Source organism: Anas platyrhynchos, chromosome 13, assembly GCF_047663525.1.
Source record: "Anas platyrhynchos isolate ZD024472 breed Pekin duck chromosome 13, IASCAAS_PekinDuck_T2T, whole genome shotgun sequence".
Lineage (NCBI taxonomy): Eukaryota > Metazoa > Chordata > Aves > Anseriformes > Anatidae > Anas > Anas platyrhynchos.
In genome coordinates this window covers 2,272,917-2,295,284 of record NC_092599.1, presented here as the reverse complement: position 1 = coordinate 2,295,284, position 22,368 = coordinate 2,272,917, and the positions used below count along the sequence as shown (strand labels likewise).

At 45.0% G+C, this 22,368-nt stretch overlaps 1 protein-coding gene across 5 annotated transcripts in view; it reads right to left on the bottom strand.

Annotated features, from left to right (window-relative positions):
* Positions 1-1,540: 1,540 nt before the first annotated feature.
* The window catches only part of LOC106017218 (uncharacterized), a 38,244-nt gene continuing 17,416 nt past the window's right edge, over positions 1,541-22,368 (bottom strand). For 2 of the 5 annotated variants that reach the window (XM_072044092.1, XM_072044093.1), the window contains 11 exons: positions 22,223-22,365; positions 21,148-21,301; positions 19,249-21,055; positions 18,226-18,671; positions 14,940-15,012; positions 14,820-14,853; positions 5,878-6,015; positions 4,773-4,823; positions 2,969-3,094; positions 2,227-2,309; positions 1,541-1,685 (listed from right to left, as the gene is read on the bottom strand). In XM_072044092.1, the coding sequence (XP_071900193.1) occupies positions 3,016-3,094; positions 4,773-4,823; positions 5,878-6,015; positions 14,820-14,853; positions 14,940-15,012; positions 18,226-18,671; positions 19,249-19,543 (1,116 nt within the window). In that variant the 5' untranslated portion in view covers positions 19,544-21,055; positions 21,148-21,301; positions 22,223-22,365 and the 3' untranslated portion in view covers positions 1,541-1,685; positions 2,227-2,309; positions 2,969-3,015. Of the gene's footprint in view, positions 1,686-2,226; positions 2,310-2,968; positions 3,095-4,772; positions 4,824-5,877; positions 6,016-12,117; positions 12,320-14,819; positions 15,013-18,225; positions 18,672-19,248; positions 21,056-21,147; positions 21,302-22,222; positions 22,366-22,368 lie in introns of those variants that run through there. The other 3 variants (XM_072044094.1, XR_011812391.1, XR_011812390.1) reach the window with 3 other exon arrangements.

The following is a 22,368-nucleotide window of genomic DNA, read 5'->3' as shown; positions in this document are numbered from 1 at the left end:
TTCAATTGAATCCTACATTTATTTTTCTTTCTCCATTGTTCTTATTGGATCTGGCTGCACCCATCTTAGCAAAAAGATGGCTGTAAATATAGTTCCCGACAGTACTGCTGAAGAAGATCTGTCTGAACTGAAGTTTCCATGGAGCTCGCTTCAGCAATCCCTGACAGTGCAAGTGGTGACAGTTTTATACCTGTATATATTAACCAAGGGACACGATCAAATTGTTCCCATATATTATGTAAAACAACGTAAGTGGTTTATATACATTTAGATAGAGGCAACTAATTAATAAATTGACTTCAGTTTAAAATACAGAGTGCTAAGTATAAGCTAAAAGTGCCATCGCTCATGCACCATCTATTTGGAGCATGCTACTTCCATTATCAATGCAGAAAACTCACTCTGGGCTGAAGAAGATTCAGAGAAGTTAATATGGTGACATCACTTACGTTAATATTGTCCTTTATCTTGGGGAAAACAGCCTCAGTTCTGTTTGAGGTTTTGCTGGCTTCATATGGCGGCAGTTTATCTCGAGGCGTGTAGCCTCAGCAGAGTATGGAGCTGGAAACGTACACCCAGGCCACAGCTAACACTGACAAGGGACTGAAAGAGACACAGCACAGGCTTTGAAACCAAGCCTTTCCTGAGCTTTTTTCATGACAATATAGTGAATTCTAGCAGAGACTGAGTACCCTTTCTTTGCAGATTGCTTCCACAGGTTTTCTCCATCAGTTGGGCAGAAAGCTAGATTGTTAGCTTAGCTCCCTGAATATTTTTTTTAGTACTGCTACTGAGTATTGCATCTCCCGATCCAGGGGTAGTTGTACAGCAAAGACAGAAGAAAAGGTTTACACTTTGTAAGCTGCAGTGTAATAGACATAAAAGCCAAACTCTGCTGAATTTCTGCCTGAGGTGGCAGAGGAACGGGTACTCCAGAGATGCTCTCATGCTTTTGCAGCTCTCACAGTTCCATTGCCCTTGACCCTCAAATAGGTGAGGGCAGCCTGGATCCCCTGGGTAATGGCATGTCGGGCAATATAGCGAGACTGGCTGTACTTTCTACCTGCCTCGACGTGCTCTTTGCTATCTCCTGGTGCGATGCTTCAGAACAGTCACACTCTGAAAGAAATCTCAGGAAACCTTTAAACTGCTTTTCAGCCACTTTGAAGAACACAGGAGACATGAAAGAGCTGGAAATCACAGAGCCTGGCCTGACAACTCATTCTGGGCACCCCAGCTCCACTGAGCTCACAGAAGCCTACAGTCGATGCTACTTCATGTCAGACACCAGCTGCAGCTGTGTAGATTGAGGACAACCCCAGCCCTGCTCTCACTGCTACCCAGCACGGGGACCCGTGGCTTGTCCTCCTGGAGCGCAGCCACAGCCTCAGAGAGGCGCTTTCATTCCCCTTCTGCCCCACATTTAACATCCATCCTGCTGCCACTTTTGTCTCCGTTGGAAGGTTAAAAGAAAAAAGATCCAACTGCCAACTGTATGGATAAGGAAGCCTCTCTCATGTTCAAAACTACTTACACAGCAGCACTTTGCTAGCATATCCGTCACATTGAGAGGGTTCTGCTCCCTGCGAGAGGCTCCGAGTGGAGCACGGAGCTACCAGCGGCGAAGGGCTTCAGAGAAAGTGCCAGTGAACGCCTCTGCCGGGAACGAGAGGACAATGTACCTGCTGGAAAATGGAAATTCTTACTCATCGCAAGATGCTGTAGGCATTTGATTACCACCGGTTTCAAAGGCCTGGCTGAACATTCAGCTGGCACCCAATTAGCTCTCAGCCGTAACCTCAGAAGGGTTTTAATGTATTTGTGCACGGAGTGCAGGCTGCGTGCGCCAGTGGAGGTTCAGAGGTCCGGATGAGTGGGTGGGTGGATATGCACTGCCCCAGGTAGGAAGCGGTTGTGGCAATGCTCATTAAAAGGGTTTCTCCACTGAACAGATTTCACACGCAACATAATAAACCAATTCTTCAAAAAACATCGCTTGTATTGACCCTATGATTTGTTTAATGCCTAAAATATTAGATAAAGCAGGGAGATTATGGAAAGAGACATTCTAAAAATATACACACTGATACATAAAGTGCAGTAATCGTATTTTAAGCTGTTACCTAATTGCAGGGAATTACTGCACTACAGAAAAAAAAAAAAAAAAAAAAAAGGGAAAAAAAAAACAGCAATTCATTCCTCAGAGTTATCACACCAAATTTTCACCTTGTTTAAGGGCAGATGTACAGAGAATCCAAAAGGAAACAGATGTTTTCAAACCATCACAGCTCGTTTATAGGGATAATTACCTGCAAACAGTAAGGTTATTAACATTATTAGTTGAATATCATGATTTATCAAGCATGAAAAATTCATCGAAGTAGAAGTTCTGCTACAGAAGTTCCACTTAGGATTAATTTCCTTCAATGGCTGAGTAGATTTTTCAGCAATGCATCATAGTCTGTTGGCCATTCACAAACTCTTCCACAACGAACTGACCTTTATTAGCGACCTGACATTAGCAGTGGCAAACAAGAATAGCAAGAACCAGTACTGATACAGATATACTCCAGTCCAAATCTCCAGGTAAATACCTGTTTTTCCCATTGCATTTCATTCATTCTTTTTCCTGTAAATTGAATATTGTAGGCTCTTACAGATCTGAAGTAGGCACTGTCTAAATTAGTATCATACAGCTAGGCATGCTTTTTTTACAAGATATCCAATGCTTTTTAAATAATATATTTTGTACATGTCATTTTTTACTAGCATAAAGTTGAACAAAATAGAATGGAGGCCAATTCATTTTGTCATTGCCTAAACTTCAGAAAATTCAGTCAGTCAATTAATTTTTACTACAAATGCAGACACATAAAGAACTTGCCATTGGTCTGAAAGATTGTGGTGGGCGAGAAAATTGTATTTATTCTCTCATTTAAAATTTTCTATATTTTTCTTGAAATCTTACCATCCATGCCATGTTACGGAAAGTAAATCTAAAAAAAAGCAATACTCCTAAAGCAGAACTGGATTCATTTTCCAAACTGGGACATATGTCATTCCTTTGTTCTTCTGGAAAGCATCCCTACAGCACCTGTAACGTAAGGAAGTGAGATGGGGAGCAGAGCATTAAGCTAAATGGCCTTTTGGAAACACAGAGAGAAAGCTGTACAAATGATGTATGGTGGAAGGTCAGCTAAATGCAAAATTCCCCGTGTTTTCTTTATAATGTTTTGGTTTTTTGTCCTGGATAAGTAGGGTCTGGAATAAAAAAGAGGCCTGACTATAAATGTTTTCACTGACTGGATCATTAGGGTCCGGTAATCAAATGGGAGAAGACTAGTCCTTTTGTAAAACACAAAATGGAATAATTCTCTTTTAATGTCCTATTTATTAGGAGTTGAAGGAGGCGCAGTTACAAACCAAGAAGCCCCATTTCCCCTGAGTGCAGGGATCACATCTAATTGCATTCAGCCCAGAGCAGCCACGACAGCGAGAGGAGCAAGAATCGATACCGCAGTGGAGATGCTTTCCCCATCACACTTCAGCGAGCTTTACCGTTCATCAGACAAAGGTACTTTCTGCATAATTAGTCTGCGGACACAACAGGGTTTTAACGCTGGCAGCCAGGAACACAGGTTCAGAAAGTTGATGATAATTCATAGGTTTCCGTGCAGGGAAGTCTCCAAGTGCTGCAGCCCAATTTACTTCATATCAAGCACTTCATGCTTCGTGCTACAACTGATGGATTTCTTGCTCTTTCAAACCACTTTATTTTGGGGGGTAGGTTTGCGACAGTTCCCAATATAATTCCTAAAATCAGTGGATTCAGGGATATTTTAAAGGAGCAGCTCCTTGCATGATGGTTATCAAGGAACCTTTTTCCAGCTGCCTTAGATCTAGCCAGAAAGGGACAAACTGGACGTGGTATGAACAGCATTGCTTATCTTGAGGCATCTGGGGGCTAATTTCCCAAGAGAAATATCTCCTGGCGACTGCTGCAGGACTCTGGGTCCACAAGTCCCTCAGAACATACAAAGGGGTTGGAAACAAGATGAAAATTGTAGCTCAATATTATTTGAATCTAGCCTAAATTGCAGTTCTGCATCCCACAATCAGTTAAATGTGTGCACTTGTCAGTCAGTGGTGCTTGCTTGGCAGCCGAGCAGTCCCTGTGTTCAGGTAACTCCTGCATCTCACTGAAAACAAGAGCCTGCAGAAGTCACGGTCAAACCAGAGCACTGCTCCATGAAACGGACCTGCTGCTAGTTATCCCTGACACGTATTGTCTGTAACATATTTAGAACAAACACTGCAGATCTCACAGCCACTCTTGACTAGATTAGATGGCAATGTTTATGATTTTGTTAATTACAAAAGAGCTAAGTGATGCCATTCAACAGAGACATTAATTTAAATTTTGACCGTGCTTTGATGCAATCGTGTTCTTTGGAGCTGCGAGGCCAACCTTCCTTTGCAACTGCAGCTTTGTCCTGTGCACCAGCAATAACCTAGGGAAGGCATCCTTGTCAGGTCTGCAGATGGCACCAGGTTGGTAACAACTGGGGAAAGGAGGAGCTCAAAGGCAAGGTCCTGGGTGTGCGGCAATCAACACCGTGTATCCACAGGACTCTTACACAAATTCCTGCTTGAGAAATACAGAACAAAGCCAGCAGATGATTAGTGGGAAACAAAAGCAAGGACACTCAAGAACAGTGTGGTTGGAAAAGATCTGAAATGTTGTCGTATGACTGGCTGTATCCCTGAGTTACCTCAGTGAGGAAGACAGAGCCCAAAGACTGCACATAGGACGGCTGTCTCGTCTTTCTGAAACAGAACCAAAGGGAAGAATACATGTCACTGATAAAACAATTATTAAATAATTGCGTGCAAATAGGCTTAGGACTGAATTATATCAATTAAATTTAATTATCATCTGTGTAATGCTTTCCAGGCATAAAATAGCATTTAACTATAAAGAATTCTTGGAATTAATCCTATTTAACATTTTCTTAAAACCATCTTTGCAGCATTAGCAAACTGCTAAACATGAATGCCTCCATAGCCAAATCAGGTGGTACTCCAGAGTTTTAGGGTGACTGGCAGTTCTTCTGTATGGAAGAGTAAAATTGTACCTGAAACCAAGTTCCTCTTGAAACTGGCAGTAATAAATAAATCAATATTGATCACGTTTTAAAAATAACCACTTTCTTGGTATTGCTATTGATTCTAGCAGGGCTGACTAAAGAAAGGATATACAGGATATACATAAGTAGAGCAACAAAAGAAGAGTTGGATATTAATGTCATCTTTTATCTTCGCAGGCTCTAATATGGCTAGAAGGTATTGATTACCTTAAAAGCCCCTAATAACTAGAGAACTATTGACTTAATATTTTCTCTAATCCTCCATGAAATTTTACAGTAAGTCCTGATGTATTTGCTGTTAAGGGTTTTAGGGCTGAACTATATCATGTACTTATTTGAAGTGTCAGCTGTAAGGCTTACACTGCAGTTGATGGGAACTATGTTAAAGGTGAGTAATAACTCCAGAGATTTAAGTATGGTTGTAAGGACTTTGGAAATAGATACATCTCCTAATGCATATTATTCTATAACTGTTTGCCTTTTAAGTAATCTGTATAATTAATGTAATATGAATTTATTTTCATTCAGTGGAAGTGTTGATGCTGTTCATAATCACTTAACTATAGCTGTCCTGAAAATTGCCCCCACAGAGCCAGGCTCCCAGCCCCTCGTGCATGCTGCAGCAGCACCAGGGGCAGCTTCGTCCTGGCTGGTGCAGCACCTCGACTGCCTTCACGCTGCTGCTGCAGTCCCAAAACCACCCAGGCCCTTCTGCCTTCATAAACCTCACCTGGGTCCAAGTTGCTGATGGAGAAAGAAAAGCTTGGCAGTTCCCTTAAGCCCACTTCTGTACTTTCCAAGTGTATTTACGGAAATGCTTTCATGAGCCTGCTGCCCAACACCAGAACTGCAGAAACATCTCTTTGCTCTTTCAAAACAGATAAAAGATTGGTAGATTAAGGAAGCGCTAGTTGAAAAAACACTATAGAAAGAGAAGTGCAATTACAGAGCTCATTCAAACTCGCATCCTTTACAGCACTTGAACAGCACAAAGGAGCCTCGGTAGGTTAACTCACATTTTCAAAGGACCTTTACGTTGTGAAGGTGATACACAGCGAGATCCAGCAAAGAAGAATAGATTTTTCCCCCCCTTTCTTCCAATAAAACTAAGGGCTTCTCTTGATCCCATGAGTTACATCTAATCCTTATTGATTGGTTTTGGCTCAATCCTCTAATCACTTATTTATGGAAATATCTTTATTATAAAGGCCGTCTCATTAAAACAAATGGGACGGCGGGGGCAGGTTACTCATGTGCTTTTTGGCAGGAGCGGGGGCCCAGCTTCTCAGAGCCATTTAAGCATTAAACTCCTTCTTAAGTGCTGCATCCCTGTGGGTTTCATCAGTCCCCTGGGCTGGTTCAGCACCTCTGGGGCTTGCTCCTTGCCGCAGCAGCGGGGTCGGAGCAGGCAGAGGCCGGGAGCACAGCGCTGGGAGCACAGCACCAGGGGCAGCAGGGCCCGAGCCGTGCCCTTAGCCGAGCACTCAGAACACAGCACCTAATTATTTTAATGACTGGAAATGAACTGTGAATTTCTTAAGAGCGAAACGTTTTCAGTCAATCTACCCACATTAATAACAGACTGTTAGAGACTGCTTATATCTTTAATACCATGAAGTGCAGCCGCTACGTTTCCCTGCTTAATATTAGGCCAAGTGGTAAAGTATCAAGCTTCATATTCTTCTGATGAAATAAATGAAAAGGACAAAAAGGAAAACTCCCACAGCACCCTGCACCTGAGCCGTGTTGGCTGCACTGCCAGCTCTCATCTGTGCATCCCAGGGGTGAGGTGGCCGGGAAGGAGCCAGGACCAGCCCCGGGAGCCCCAGCACCGCAGGATGCACTGCTGCAAAGGGGCCAGCTGGGGGTCTGGCCCAATTATTGCACTGCGGTTCTTCCTGCTCTAATGTGCTGCTCGTTGCTGATTTGCTTTTTCTTTCTATATCCAAGAAAATGCATGGGATGTAATCAGGAGCATGAGACACTACAGCCAGCATTTGCCAGTTTAGAGAGTGTGAGTAGCTCCATCAGAGGCAGAAGTTGAAGCAGCTTTAACAGACAATTTTCAGACAGTTCCGAGCATTCATGCAGAAAGAAATCACCTAAAATCATGATTCATTTTTTAAAATGCTGCCCGAGCTTGAGTCCCTTCGAAATGAAAATGTCATTACTAATTCAGGTAAGTTTTCATGCAGTCACAAATGCTGGCACGCGAGTTCAGCACACACAAGCAGGTGACAGCAGCTCACCCCATGCCTGGGCTGCTCCCCAGAGCCCCTCCCCATGCAGCCCAGGGGGGAGACCCTGCTCAGCCTCTCCACGATGCCGGGAAAGCCACCCATAAACCAAACCCATGAGCTGTGTCTTCCTCTTGTGGGAGCATCAAAAGCGTATCAGATTGCAAATGGAGCAGAGATTAAACATAGCTTTTAATGGATCTGCAAACACTTGCATTTGAGAAAAACAACAGAGCATAAACTCATTTACCACTAAATAAACTCCCTGCTTTTTCCTACACCGCCTGCTTGCGTTCAGCTGCAGCACTCACTGCCTCTGTAAACGTCTTCCCCCGGTTCAGGCAGTACCAAGTTGCTTATTTTGTGACCACACATACCTTTTTGCTCTCGGGCATAGAATGGACCACAGGGTGTTTCAGAGAGTGTTCAGACTAAGTCTCCTGAACGTGGGGAGTCCTCCACCTCCAAACCCGGGGCCGCACAGCACGCATTGGACAGCATCAGCAATTCACAAAGAACTAATGGGATCGAGTTTTTTCTTTTCTGTTACACCAACAAAGTTATGCACTCACTTCTCTCGTTTTTTTTTCAATACTGAATAATGCAGCATCTCAGCTATGCTACTGAAATACAATCACTGCTTACATCACTGCAGTATCTGTTATTACTTTTGCTTAGCTTGGATGACTTTGCAGGCACCCAGTTGGCTCCAGAGCAACTTGAGTCCCCCAGTCCACCTCTGCCTTCTGCTTCAGCTGCCCAGATCCATTAACCTGGCTCTTGGCTGGAAATAACCACAGCTCACCACCCCTGCTACCCTCCCCACACCCTCAGGGCTGCCAGGCATTGACCTGCCCCCTGTGGGGTCCTCGCTTGGACAGCCAAAAACCCAGAATGTTGCCTGAGCAGGGCACTGCCTCTGGCCCTGCCCAGCACCCTCACAGCACGGCTTCTCTGGAGCCCATAAACCACAGAACCAGGATGAATTTCCCTCCAGCAATTTTCCTTTTGCCCATTACCACATGTACAAATGTAACATAACTGCGCATTTCTTTGCGGCTCCGAAAGAAAGAATTGTGTAGATGTTTATTAAACAACAGAGTCGGATGGAATTAGCCACATTATGTTGTCTGGAATATGAAAGTTAATTGGAAGACACGATGATTTACTAAAGTTTGAAATACCGAATGGCTTTTTGAGTAAGTTAACGACAACCAGAATCAGAATATAACCGCGGAAAATGGAAATTTTATTTTAATTCCTACCACAATACTTTTGTAAACGAGCCTGCTCTCGCCTCATTGTGTGAGGTTTATCACAGCTCAGTTTCCTGTACGTACTTAAATGTTATCCGAGGGTATGTTAAATACGGCAACCAGCTCACATCCATCACAGGACACTGGAAAAGCGATTTCATTTTCCTAACTAAAGCGCCAGAGGCGAGCGGGCCTGGCAGCTGTGGGGAGCTCCTGGGCAGAGCACAATGAAGAGCAGCAGCCAGACAGTAGGGAGGAAGAGGAGGAGCGAAGGCTGGTGGGGAAGGCACGTGCCGCATTTTCAGTACCCAAGGAGTGCTTCCAGCAGTGGAATGTAATGAAAAAATACAAAAAATAAAGAAGGAAAGAAGATAACTGAGCAGTGTGCCTGTGCACTAACTGCCCTGTCCCTGCTCACAGTGCGTTACCGCTGGGCTGGATTCAAGGTGGAGGTGCTACACTGACCATGCCATGCCCCAAAGGACTTTCAAACACCTCATGAATTCTGTCCCAGCTCCTTTCTAGGGCACAGAACTAAATTCTCTTTTTTTTTTTTTTTTCAACCAGAATTTTGGCCAAGACGTTTTTCTTATTGGGAGATGATCAAACTCCCCCATCACACCATGCCAGGAAACATAATCCTGTTTCCTCAGCAGCTTTCCATTCTCCTCCTCTCCCATGGAAGATCTGTCCTCCTCATCCTCTTCTTCCTCCTCCTCATTCTCCTCCTCCATGACAGTGGCCAGAGGCCCTGAGAGAAGAGTGCCCATCTCCTTCAGGCCTCCTCCCCACCTCAGCGTTCACGCCTCGCTCGGTGTGACCAGGGATCTCCACCATGGGCCCGAAGGAGCCCTCGCTGGCAGCCAGGGCCTCCCCCCAAGAGCAGGTGGGCACTGACGTGAGGGACACAAATCCCATTTGCACGCGTTGGGGACCAGATCCTCTCAGCATTTTGTTAGAATCCTTTCTTCCTCCTTCATTTCTCTTTACGCCTCTCTCCCACTGGTCTCTTAATCCTTGTGCTCAGCGGGTTGTTTATTGTTGATGTAAACATCCCCCACTGCTGCCTCGTACTCCCTTCCAGCCCTCCTGAAACATTTGGCTTCTCCTGCCCTTCCCAGCATAACACAGCCCAGCCCAGCCCAGCACTGCAGGCCTTTTGGTTTAACACTCCTTATTCTTCTTCAGTTGCTCTTCCAAAAACAAAAAGTGCTGCGTTTCAACACCAGCGACTAAGACAAACCAGCCTCACAGCTTCGGTGTTTGGCTCCTCCAGCACACATGGAGCTCCCACAGAGCTCTGCCAAGGGACATCTGAGTTTACTACAGATTTAAAGATCACGCCTTTCCAGAAGCATCAGCTCCTACACAACTGGAAATTAAAACTATTAACATCTTTAGGATTATTTTTTCTTCGGCCAAAACCAAACCTGTGTTCCAAGGGAATTATTTTTCTGTACAAATTCCTGAGATGTTGCTATCTGCATGTTCTTCTGTAAGGACAGAGGAAAAAAAATAAATTATGCAATGCTATAGGCTTAAAATAAGTGGAAAAGAGAAAAAAATGCTGTATCTGAAACATTTGCAAGTGAAAACATATCACTCAACGTAAATTCTTCCAGAACTGACAACAGAGAAAAGTTGTCAAGCGTTGGTCCAAATTTTTCCTTACATTTGGTACTTTTCACAGCCACCTCCGTGCCTCCCCCAAATTCCACGGGCCCGTGGCAGGGAGAGGTGAGGTGGGGGGACTGCTGCAGGCTGCTTGGGGCCTCCCGGTGAAGGGACAATTGCTCTTGGATCGAAGCATGTCACATTCCCACTGGTCACAAAGAAAATCTGTAATTTAAAGAAGAGTGATCTGGGGTAATAAGGTTTTGCGGGGAAGATAATCCGGGTAGAGATGCCTGAGAAACTGAAGAGGGCCTTCAAGCAGCTGGGGAAGACCTCCAAGCAAAGCGTGGTTGTTGGCACAGAGTCCTGGGGCTCCTGGGAGGATTTAGGTTCCCACAGCTCCTGGCAGGGCAGAGATGCTGCTCAGGTACCAGCTGTGGAAGGGGATTTGTGACTGGCACGATGTGAACTTGCTGTGTGTGGGTTGACTAGCTTCCCGCATGAATGTATTGACCTAGTTTTCTGGCAAATCCTGGAGTTATACCCATGAAAAAATATTGTACTAACTTTTCAGAACACATACCGGAGAAAGGAAATGGTGTTACATATATCAAATAGGTCCTTTTTCACTTACAACTATTTCATTCGGTTTAGCAGTACATAGGAAATGAAATGCAATAAGGCTGCTACAGGCTTATCCATACTCTCCTTATTAATTCCCCAGTGCCTCCCCTCAGCGCATCACTTAAGGTAAGAATACATCTCCCTGTGCCTCCTAACCCATGGCTATTTTAAGAAATACTGAGCGAGGCACTAGGGTTCAGCAGGACACTTTGTCAGCAAATTGATTGGGATTTGCATGGAAGGGCAGTTTGCACACACCCTGTCCCTCACAACACGCACAAGTGTTAACCACGAAGTGAATTCCCTTGCAATTTATAGCCCTGCTTTTTCCAATTTGCTCCGCTAACTCATTCAGCTCCTGGCAGGTCTCAATTCCAGCCACGGGATTGTTCAGCACAAAACAAAATGACATTGTCGCCCTAATCGATTCGAACTCGTGCTAACCTGCGAGTTACGTGCACGTCTCCTGGATGGTTTTTGTGCTGTGAGTGCTCCCTGGGTGCTGCTCAGCGCCAGCCCGGAGGCGGCAGCAGCAGCACGAGCTGTCCCCACCATTGCTCTGTGGCACAAACACAATCCGGGACGTGATTTTCCCTCCTCTTACACAGCTCCATGGCACGACATGTAAGGTGAGGCTGGCCAGGACATCACGTTCCTCTGGCCAGCCATTCTGCTTCCTAGCATTTAAACCCATACTGCCATCTACTTTGGGTGGAGAATTTACAGAAACCGAAAAAGTCTATAACAAGAATAAGTTAAATTAAATTGCTCACAGACTTGGAAACAGAACTATGATGCCTGGCAGCTGCAATGGAGCAAAGGGCTTCCTCCTCCCATGGTCCTGGGTCCATGGCTGGCATGGGGAAAGACACTGGAAAAGGAGGAAGGGGAGCTGCAGAGCAGCTCAGGGGCTGTTTGTGTCTATGCACCACCACCACAAGGGAAATACAGACAATATCTGGGCTTCTGTTAAAAAGCACTGATTTCGCACCAATGTGGGTAAAGGAAAAGGCAGGTTCATGTGCAGTGCTGCCCATCAGTACTGTGATATGGGCCCAAGAAGATGAGAAAGAAATGCCTGTAACATTTTCTCCCAGTGTCTTACACCTTGCTGCACACCTTGGTGGAAGTGATGCCATCTCCTGTGAAAACACGTAGGAAGCTGCTTCCTAGTTCTGCAAAGTAACAAAAAAAAAAAAAAAGAAAAAAGAAAAAAAAAACATCTTAGAGATTATTCAGTTCAGAGAGACTGTTCCAGCCAGAAAGTAATCCTTAATGTCACGTTCCACCATGGGCAGAGTAAGGGTTATGCCTTGGCCACTACACAGCAAACATCAAAAGGATGAAACCACGAGACAAGACTAACCAATATAGATTAGTGATGCGCTGCCCTCCTCTGAAGCCCCTTGTCATCTCTGAGGAAATCCTGGCACACTTTTACCTAAAGTTTCCACTGATTAGGTTAACCAGCATCTCAGAAATAACACTTAGATGTTTTATGTCCTTAAACAGTCATACACCGATTAAAAAACAGTACCTCCATGATGGGAGCAGGCATTTTAGTTACATTTTTAGAGTCAACACATCTAAATATTTGAAGATCACTGCCAATCTTTACCTTTAAGCAGCATAGCACCGCACAGGGAGGGTCAGACTCCTTCTTTAAATATTTACAAGAAATCCACTGTGTTCTTGCTTGGAGACTGCAAGGCAATCTAAAAGCTCAGAGAAATACCACAGCCCTCTGCCTGCCTTTCCTGACTGCAGGATCCAAATGGGTTTTCTCTACATTCAACTTTGATCAGCTTTCCTCTGCCTCTTCTGTGCTGCATCTGAATACTTGGGCTTTCTGTCATTAGTATAGGGCCAGGACAGAGCTGGTATCAGGGGCTGGGTTTCCCAGTCCCCAGATTTTGGCCCTTCTGAGTGTGGATGAGCACCAGGAGATGCTCAGCCAGCCTTTTTAATTATTAATATTTTTTAATTTGAGACACTGAAATGCAAAGAGATAAAGAGCAGGCAGCACGTGACAACACAGAGAAATGGCTGTCTCGGTACAATTAGCACCTAAAATGCAGGTGCATTTTGGCTGCACAACCCAGGAGCATCGCCCCCGTGCTGGTTAGGTGCAGGGCTGTAAATCCCTGTCCTGCCTAACAGCTGCGGCCAGAGCTGCGATGGGCAGCCCAGCTCTGTCAATTAGGGGCATGGAAATTCATCCTCCTAACTAGCTTCATTAGGAAAACAGGTTATTACATGTAGGATCAACTCACGTGAGCATAAACAAAAATCTCTTTCTTAAGCCTCGTTTGGACAGATGGTTTTTCCACGTTTGTGGAAAAAGGGTTCATTTTTCAGCACGAGGAGGTGGGCTAATCACCTCCTAATTAACACCAGCTCTCAGCATGGGGCTGGCTGCAGAGCTCAGTCTTTGAGGGGAAGGTATTGGATGTATCCAACTTTCTTACACAAATTTCAGACATAAAAAAGAAATCGCAAAACTACTATTGTTTTGGCTAACCTCAGGAACATTTGTATTCAAGAAAATCCTACAACTGGGGTCTTGATTCCTCCCCATTTTAAACCATCTCCCAAGAAAAACCCGAATAAAGGCTACGCAGGAGCTCAGAGTCTATTTTCTTACGAGGTGAACCACATATACCCAAAGAATAAAGTGACAATTTCTTCATGTTTCTGAGTTATGGATTGGAAAAATAGTCTCAGCAACATTGATCAATGGGAACTTCAAAGAGGAATGTGGACCATCTATTACATTTTCTCCCAATTACTGTCCTGCTGAGAATTGCATTTTATGTGCCTTCCAGGCTTCAAAAAAGGGAGAGGGATAAAAAAAAAAAAAAGCTCATGAGAGAGTTTTACCTTTTTATTGAACCTAGACGCTAGAGAGCTAGTTAGGTAAATTCTGAGTTGCTGTTGCAGATGTGACCAGCCTGATGGTGTCTACAGAAGCGTGAGATTTTGTATTATTTTTTTTTTCAATTTGTAGCCAAAGCATGTAAAGGAGAAAGGCAAAAGGCATTAAAACATATTTTAGAGTTGATCCAGCCCCAAAACAGTGTTTTAGTGGCTAAATATTTGAAAAACTTATTTCAAGGTGACTTTGTAGCTTTTTTTCCAATCCATGTAGGTTTTACAGTCCTTTAAAGTCTATAAGAGTGCATTTTTAGGTAGCTATAAAATAAAAACACTGTTTTGAAAACAAAAGTCAGAAACATCCCTTGAAGTTGTCATTTTTTGTGATCATTTTCTTTCCTTTTTGTTTATAACTTTGACAAATCGTGCCTAAATTCACTAATCATTTCCTCTGAGCCGAAAATGATTCATCTTATTTTGTTATTAGGTGAATTTTAGCTCTTTATTTTGTTATTTCAGTTCTTGGGACCTGGTTTTGGAGGGGAAAGGAGAACTGATTGCCTTCCTCTTCTTTTCTACAGGAAACTACAGATAATGTGATGCCATCACCGCTTGCTGCCTCAGGTGAATTGCCTCTCCCTCCACAGGCTAAACCAAAGGTTTTGTTAAAGTGGAGAAGCCAGGAAACCACGGGAAAGCACAAGAAATAGCAGCAATGCCTCCTGAGTAGATGGTACTTTTCCACAGTGTTTTTCAGGGGTGGTTGTTTGTGTGTGTGGTTATCCCTGACCAGGTGCAATAAATGTCTAGGTCTCGTCACCTCCGTCTGGCTCACCCACCCACTGAACCAGGTAGAAACTCACGGGGCTTCTTTCAGAGCGGCTGTCGGGAAGGGGTGATGAGATTTGTGGGAAGGTGAGCGCTGCTTTCCAGGCAACAGCATTATCTGTGGCCTTAAAGTAAAGCAAGCACTCGGCTGGATCGGGGCCAGAGTGCTCAGCCTTGTGCAGGTACCGATAAGAACAACATAAATTGTCATTCAGGAATAAAAACAGGCAGGTGCTTACTTTTTCATAGCGCATCCAGGCGATTGGGCTCTCTCTGGAAGAGATGTAATTCTCCGTGAATGCACCACCTTACACATAATGCGCCATTTCTCAGCCTCTTGTGTTCTGCTAAGCACAAACCTTCGAGCAAAGCTGGATGTGCCATGGAAGTCTGATCATGCATCTTCGTAGAGAAGGAAAGAGCCAATTCCTCCTGGCAGCAACAGAAAGGAGAGACAAATGACAGAAAGTTCAGATCAGTCGTTGGAAATGACTTCTCTGTGCTGAAATAAATGCTTCCAGAGCAGAGGCAGCAACACCTTAAGTATTTGTAGGAGTGAAACTATAACTTCAACTCTAGCTGGTCAATGGTTTTGATTCAAAATCATTTAATTTAAAGGAGGGCTGTTTTGTTCTGGTGGAAGGCTGTGGCTGATGAGCTTTGCCAGTATTAATGCAGCATCCTTTCCTTGCAGTGACATATTCCCACAGAAAAAGTCAAAGCAGTGAGTATGCACACCCCACATAATAGAATATTAGCATTATTAATTTTTAATATAAATATTTAATTTAACAGATCAAGTTAGATGCAAAAATACAGCTGTTTCGTTAACATCTAGATTTTAATTTAATGAAAATAATGGCATACATGTAGGTTTACATTAAGTTTTGCGCACACAGCAGCTGACAGGGTACAGCATGCCTGCTTGGACCAAGCATATTCGGAATACAGATTTAATGCTTTGGGCCATTTAAGTGAAGGCAGTCACGTTAACACAGCTATAGAAAGCTGTGATTTATACTCACTGTGACATTAATGACAATTTCACTCAACAATTGCATCTGGTTTGGATGGCCGCCAACGTGGAGAGCAGCTTTGTATCCAGAGGTTAACAGGTTGACTTGTGGAAATCACAAAAAAATAGAGGTTCCTATTTCATTCTGTAGCAGGGAGGTTATTTGGGGGGGGTTGATGTGACAGACTCCCGAGTGCTACCAGCTGGGGCTGCTGCGTCAGCGCTTCCGAGAGGCGATGCTGGATGCTGGATGAGGTCCTGCCAGCCCCCGAGGCAGCAGCCTGCCAGGAGAGCTTCCCAGAGCTGCTTTCACCCACTCAGCCATTCCCCAGCCCTGAGGAAAGGGGCGTTATGCTCCAAAAGGCCATTATTTGGACAAATCAGGAGTGGCAACGCAGGGAGCCTCGCGGTGCCACAGCAGAACCAGAGGGCCAGGCCGCTGAGCAAGCGGTCGCTGCGAAGGCAGGGGACCAAGGCGGTCAAAAGACAAAGTGCTCAGCTGCATCTGCGCTGTGGATCTGCCCCAGGAAGAGAAAGCTGACTTGGCCACTTGCTTATTTACACTCTAGCCTTCCTAGCCCTCTTTGATATTTAAATCGCACAGAGCATTTTTCCGCTCTAAAACGCTCTTCATACCAAAAACGCTGATGAGGCAGCCCGGAGGTAATTGCACTCCAGCAGGTCTGGAGCAGCCTCTGCTCACAGCCGGTCCCGAGCTGCTGCCAGCAGAAGGGGGGCACAGCCTGCTGGACCCGGCCCCACTGCTTCTGCTGGCACAGGAGCTCTGAGGGTGGCTGTGATGTCCACGCTGTCTGTGCTGGCAGCCCCTGAAGCTTGGTGTTTGGTGTCCCTTCAGCACACCGGGCCTGATTCCAACTTCAGCCCTAAGAACAGAAACCCGAAGCAACCCCTCGGTGGTGTTTGGGATCCAGCAGGCATCCTTGCCGACCCTGTGCCGAGGCTGTGTGCTCCTGGTGGTACCGTGGGGGTCCCTGCCTGCCTCGCAGCGCCCCTCCGAAGCGGGATGCTCCTCACCAGAGTCCTCCCACGGTGGGCTCCTGGCCGTGCTCTTCACATGCAATAAGCTTCCTAAAGAGCTTTAGCTTTCTGACACCTCTCCTCAGCTTGACAGCCGAAACTGCATCAAACGGGGTTAAGTGGTTGTTTGGGGGCCGATCAGTCTGCAAGAATCATTGCCCGGAGAGCTCTTACCAAGAAAACCAAACACTCCTGATACTTTAATCTTGGCGCTGCTAACACTCTGGCTATGACAAAGGGCTGAAAGGAACCTGGCTTCCTCGGCACCGTGGGCATCCCCCGTGGCTGCCTCCACCTAATGAGGCTGCCGGGGCTTTGTGATGCACGGCAGCTTCTCCTTCCTTGGGTATGCAACCCAGACAGCACGAGTTTACAGAAGCTGCATTTTTACCTGTCAATTGCCGTAATAGGTCCCAAGTCTGGGCACTTTTACTAGACTGTCAGGGAAATAAATGCTTATGTGGCACGCTGGATTTATCACTGGAGCAAATCGGGTATTTGGGAAAAAATAGTAACAGAAGGGATCTACAGCCATAGTGATTTAACAGATCCCCTTACCACAGCACGTGGGAAAGCCCATCTTGTGGGTGGTCTCTCGGGCTCCACTTGCCCAAGAAATAACACAATGAGGAGCACAGCTGGAGGAGCAGGCAAGGTGGAGAGCCCGGCCCATCGCACTGCTCTGGGCATGGAGGAGAAAAGGCTCGAGGAGAGCTGCCCTCCCACCTAGATGCTGATCGCAGCTTTCAAGGTCAAACTGGGCAACTGCTGAGAGAGGAATTTCGAAGTTTGTGATGCAGATGATCAGCAGGATTGAGTTTTTGGTAACCTTAAGCTGCCCCTTATTAAGGAGACACAGTTGCAGAGCAAAGAGTACAGATTTCCCAGATCCCAGGCTAATGCCTTGCAGTCATCTCATTGGCTTTGGTCTTTAATCATTCCAGAGGCACAACTCCCACCCATGTCAGCACAGGTTTTGCGTTCTTGCAAAATCATCATCTATTCACAGCAAAATCCCACACTCAGCTTCAGTGGGAACTGGGTGGCCAAACGGCAGCAAAAAATCCCAGGCGAGTCTCCTTTCTGAACCAACTTAAAATTAAAAATGCAATAAATAGCTTGCAGCAGAGATCTGAGAAAACGCTGTATGGCTGCATGGCAGCAAATGTGCTTGCTTTTGAGACGTTTATGTCTTTGTGCAAGTACATACTTATATTGAATAGACCTTAAAAAATGCAAGATTCACGTATGGACTGAGCACAAAGACTTCCCACGTGCCCATGATACGATCCTACAATCATACACAAGGCTCTTGAATTGAGGTGACAAACACCGAGGAGGAAATGCTCACGTTCACGTATCTTTCTTGCAGCTTACTTTAAAACATCTGTTCAAGTGCACCAGTGTGGGAGGCCTGGCTTTGCACAAGCAGAAGCCGCAGAGCATAGCGCCAGCCATGCCGGGGTCTCTGCGGGACCTGCCCGTGTGCTCCTGCACAAGATGGGGTTATCCGAGGTACTGCTGCTCCACTGCCTTTGGCCAGCTCCAAGGAAAGAAAATGAGAATCCCTTTAATTAAGGAAATCAAGTTACCTTGCATGGGCTGGTTTTCGCCGCAGATAAGAAGCGGCTCTCACAGGTCAGTTGATTTATGGGATCCTCAGGGCAATGTGCTCGTGTGTCCACAGCCCAAATCTCCTTTTTATGTAATACCCAAAGTCTGACCTGCAACGACTTCAGGGTTTTCCTGCCAGTGCTTTCCAGGATGCAAGGAGGTCCCATCAGAGCTGGGAGGCTGCTCAGGTGCTTTTGGTCCCCTGGAAGCTGTGAAGGCACGGCTGCTCTCCCAGCCCCCTTCGAGGCCACCCCAGGGCAGGTTTGGTGCCGTGGGATGCAGCAGGATTGGGGCAACACATGGGCAAGCCCACAAAACTGGCAGCTCCCCAGGAAAGCAGAGAAGTTTTTCACATCTACATTTTCCTCCTTGCTAAGATATAACATTATTTCTTGGAAAACATCTTTTAGTCCATGAATCATTCCTGTGGGTAGAAAAAAAATATATATATATTTTTTTCAAAAACAAATCAGAAAGCATCCCAAAAATGCATGAGGTTATCAAATTTCTGAGGGAGTGAAGAACTCTAAAATTTAATTTAAGATTCAGTTTTCCTTCTGTGTTTTCTCAGCTCTGCTAGGAGCTGTAGGTATTTGAGTTTGCAACACAGATATTTTTAAATTTATTGTCAGTATGACAATGATTATGTAGCCCATTGAGATCGAGTGGGGTGATTTAGTGTTTTGGAGGCATTTGTCATGTTTGATGAATGCATCTGGTGATTCAGGGCAATGAAAATGTGAGATTTCCAGCCGGCGAGAGATAAAGGATGACGATTGATACATAGGGCTATGACAGCGGCTGTATAAGGTTACAAAAATTTTATTTGTTTCTCATTTGGATTTTCAGAGGAAGATGGGAAGGAAGATATGCCTCAGCTGGCTCTTTGAGGTGGAGCTGGATGGGCTGCGCAGACATTCCTAACGCTTTGACCACACTTAGTTGGGAACGAAGCAATATTTACCCATCTGGGTCCTGGTCTCTTGTCTGTCATCACTTACCTGATCTTAGATTGTGAGCTTTTGGGGAGAAATTCATTTTGCAGCCTGCTTGAGCAACAGGCACCAAGCGCAGCATAGTCCTGAGCCATGAGGGCTGCCTGTGGGACATGCAGAAATACAAACACAAAGGTACAAAGCAAAAAAAAATATCAGTGAAAACCACCAGTGCTGCAATAAGCATCGGGAAGGACCAGAAAGAAAGATGTCTTTCCTTATGGGTTTCTATCAGGCATTCGTTCTGCACTAACTTACAGTGAATCGGAAGGAAATACCCTGGGTGAATGGCAACCTGCATGGATTTGAAAATTACTTTTCAAAAAATCTACTTCATGGATTTGAAAATGACCTTTATATCCATTTTGCGGATCTGGGGGCAGGCAGAGGAGGCTGCAGTGGGAAGCAGAGGATAAGGAGGGTGAGGAAGGCAGGCTGCAGCCCAGCAGAACCAGCGCCCACAGAGACCCCACGTTCCTGCAGCCAGCAGCATTTCCTAATGAAGCTGTGCTCCGTGGCAGTGGTACAAATGAGGATAAAGGCAATAACCTTTGCTAGTATTAGAAACAGACAAGTTACTCACTTCTTATACATCTTTTTTGGGGGTGAAAAGAGATTTTTTCCTGCTGTCTTACAGCCCTTGGATCTGACAGCTGCCTAAAGCTAGAGGATCGGCTTTCAGAAGAAACCCACACCTGAAATGTTGAATACACGAGAGATGCCATGTTGTATTTTTCAGAAATTGAATTGTAGAAACTCCCACACTCTTACCACATGTCAGCTTAGATCACTGCACTGCACCTGCCCAAATTCCCCCTCAGAGCTTCCATAGCGTGTTATTATTCATCGCTGCCTGCTCTAAACTGGTGCCTCACAGAGCTCCGTGCTTTTCGCACGAGGAAGCTGACTTCAGTGGTGAATGGATGAGATTTCAGTTTGACAAATTTGTAAATCCTTTAGGGATCCCATCAAACGCAAAGTGCTGTGTGAATACAGGCTGTCAGCCCATTCAGTCTGACGAGCCACGGTGCTGCTCGTTGGGTAAAGCTGGTGGCTGAACACCAGGCTTTTAACGTGGCCGTCAGCATCGTGGGCTCCAGCATCTTCCTCGCCTGGACTGCAGCCTGGTGGCACGTTCCCATTCAGAGGTTGCTGAACTTTCTATTACAATGGGATGTATTTGCCATGCCAAAATAGGAGATTTATATGCAGCCATGCATTTTATTGAAAGCTTGTCTGGTATTATATGTCCAAGCAAGTCCATTTGTTTTCCAGCTGATGCACTTACGGTGAGATTTGATGTCCATGTATAAGCTCCACTGAGAAATAATGCCCACTGAAACCTGTCCCTATTGCATAACCCCTTCTGATTTAAGATCCTCATGACATCGATCACTGATGCTGTCTTTAAAACCTAATAAAGCCGACTCATCAAAATGAGTTTTCTCCTTCACTATTATTATTTCCTGTGACCGCTGGGTTATTAAATAACACGCATACATTGATTCATAAACTATTGAGTCTTAAATTATTGACTAACTTAATGTCAGTCTCCAAGTCTACCCCATTTAAAATTCCTCTTCATTTCAGTATCTTGTCCTGAAAAGCACTGAGGGCTCTTCTTACCTCGCAGAGCTGTGGCTCCCAGGGGACACCACAGAAACCCACCTACCTCTCCCTCGGTAAAAGAGCCAGACAGAGGAACTGAGTCCTGGCCAGCCAGGATCTGCTTTGCAGAGCTTTATTTCTTCCAGGAGCTGTGGAGGTCCGTGGGACAAATGCCTTGCTGGAAGTAAAGGTGACAGAATCTGGCCTGTAAGAAACAGCAGGTTATTTGTGCTGCATGTATCAGCCAATTTGTCAGCGTACATTTTAGAATGTGAACATTTTGCTGTTGCCACACACCTCGCTGAATTGGCACCCCTCTAAGACCAAAGTGTGTCTTCTGCTCCAGAATCCCAGTGGACAGGCTCCTCGCGAGCACTTTCCAAGCAGCTGCCTGGCTACCTATTGCGTTTACGTACGAGCTGCAAGAGCCTTGAACTGAGGGTTTCCATAGCTGAAGGAGAAATATTTACTGCAGTTAAATAAGGAGTGAAAGCACAATGCAAATAAATGTCAGGTTAGATGCTGCTTAAGGCGAAAAGGAAGGAAATTGAGGATCCTATTGCTTCAAACCAGATAAAAAGTAATGCTAATGTCATTAATGATATTCCTGGGTAAACTCAGGTTTGCCAAAGCTAGTCCATCATTGTGAAATATTTTGTCTCTACTTTCAGACAGAAGTACTCTATGTTAACTAATGCCTCCTTAATGCCTCCTTTAGCTTATGTTATTTAGGGTTTCCAAAGAAAACAATTTCCATTCATATTCCATAAAAGCAAACTCATGTTCTGCTGCTATTAGCTGAGCTTTAACTTTATCCAAAGCTCAGGTCTCACTTAAGAAAACCAGTTTTAGATGTACTAGAGCATCAATCCATATCAATCTATATTGTAGTACTTATGATGAATAAATTGATTTTCTCATTGCTCTATGCTGCCTAAAATTATTCGATTATGTATTTAGCTGCTAATGGAAACTCATTAGTAGATTTTCATTTCATGCTTGCTTGCACCTGCAATCCATTTCTTCTTGTCCAAAGGACCATTTCATTTAGGTTGCATGCAATAAATTGTCTTGCATATAAACTGATAAGCATCAGCCAAAATTCAGTATACGTGGTCTGAAATAGCTCAGGGCCATCATTTTTACAACAGCATCATTAAAGCAACAGATCTCCAGTGATTCATTGCCATTTTTTACTGTGCATATTGATGGCATTACTTACCTCTTAGTTCACTGTTTGATTTTGTTATCTTTGCAGTGACAGTCCCTTAACATCTTCCCCCTCACTCTTCCCTGGAGTCCTCCCAGAGTCCCACAAGGCTCCTGTCCATCTTTTTTAACCTGAAGATGGGACACGCAGGGAAGTACCCACCTGACCTAACCTTGGGCACTGAGTTTGGATGCAGGAATTTGAATTTTTGCTATCCCCATTAAAACGTCAGTAGTTCTGAGCTTAGCCGAGCGATGGCAGAGCAGTAGGGCTGGGCGAGATATTTAAGCCACAGACACATTTTCCTG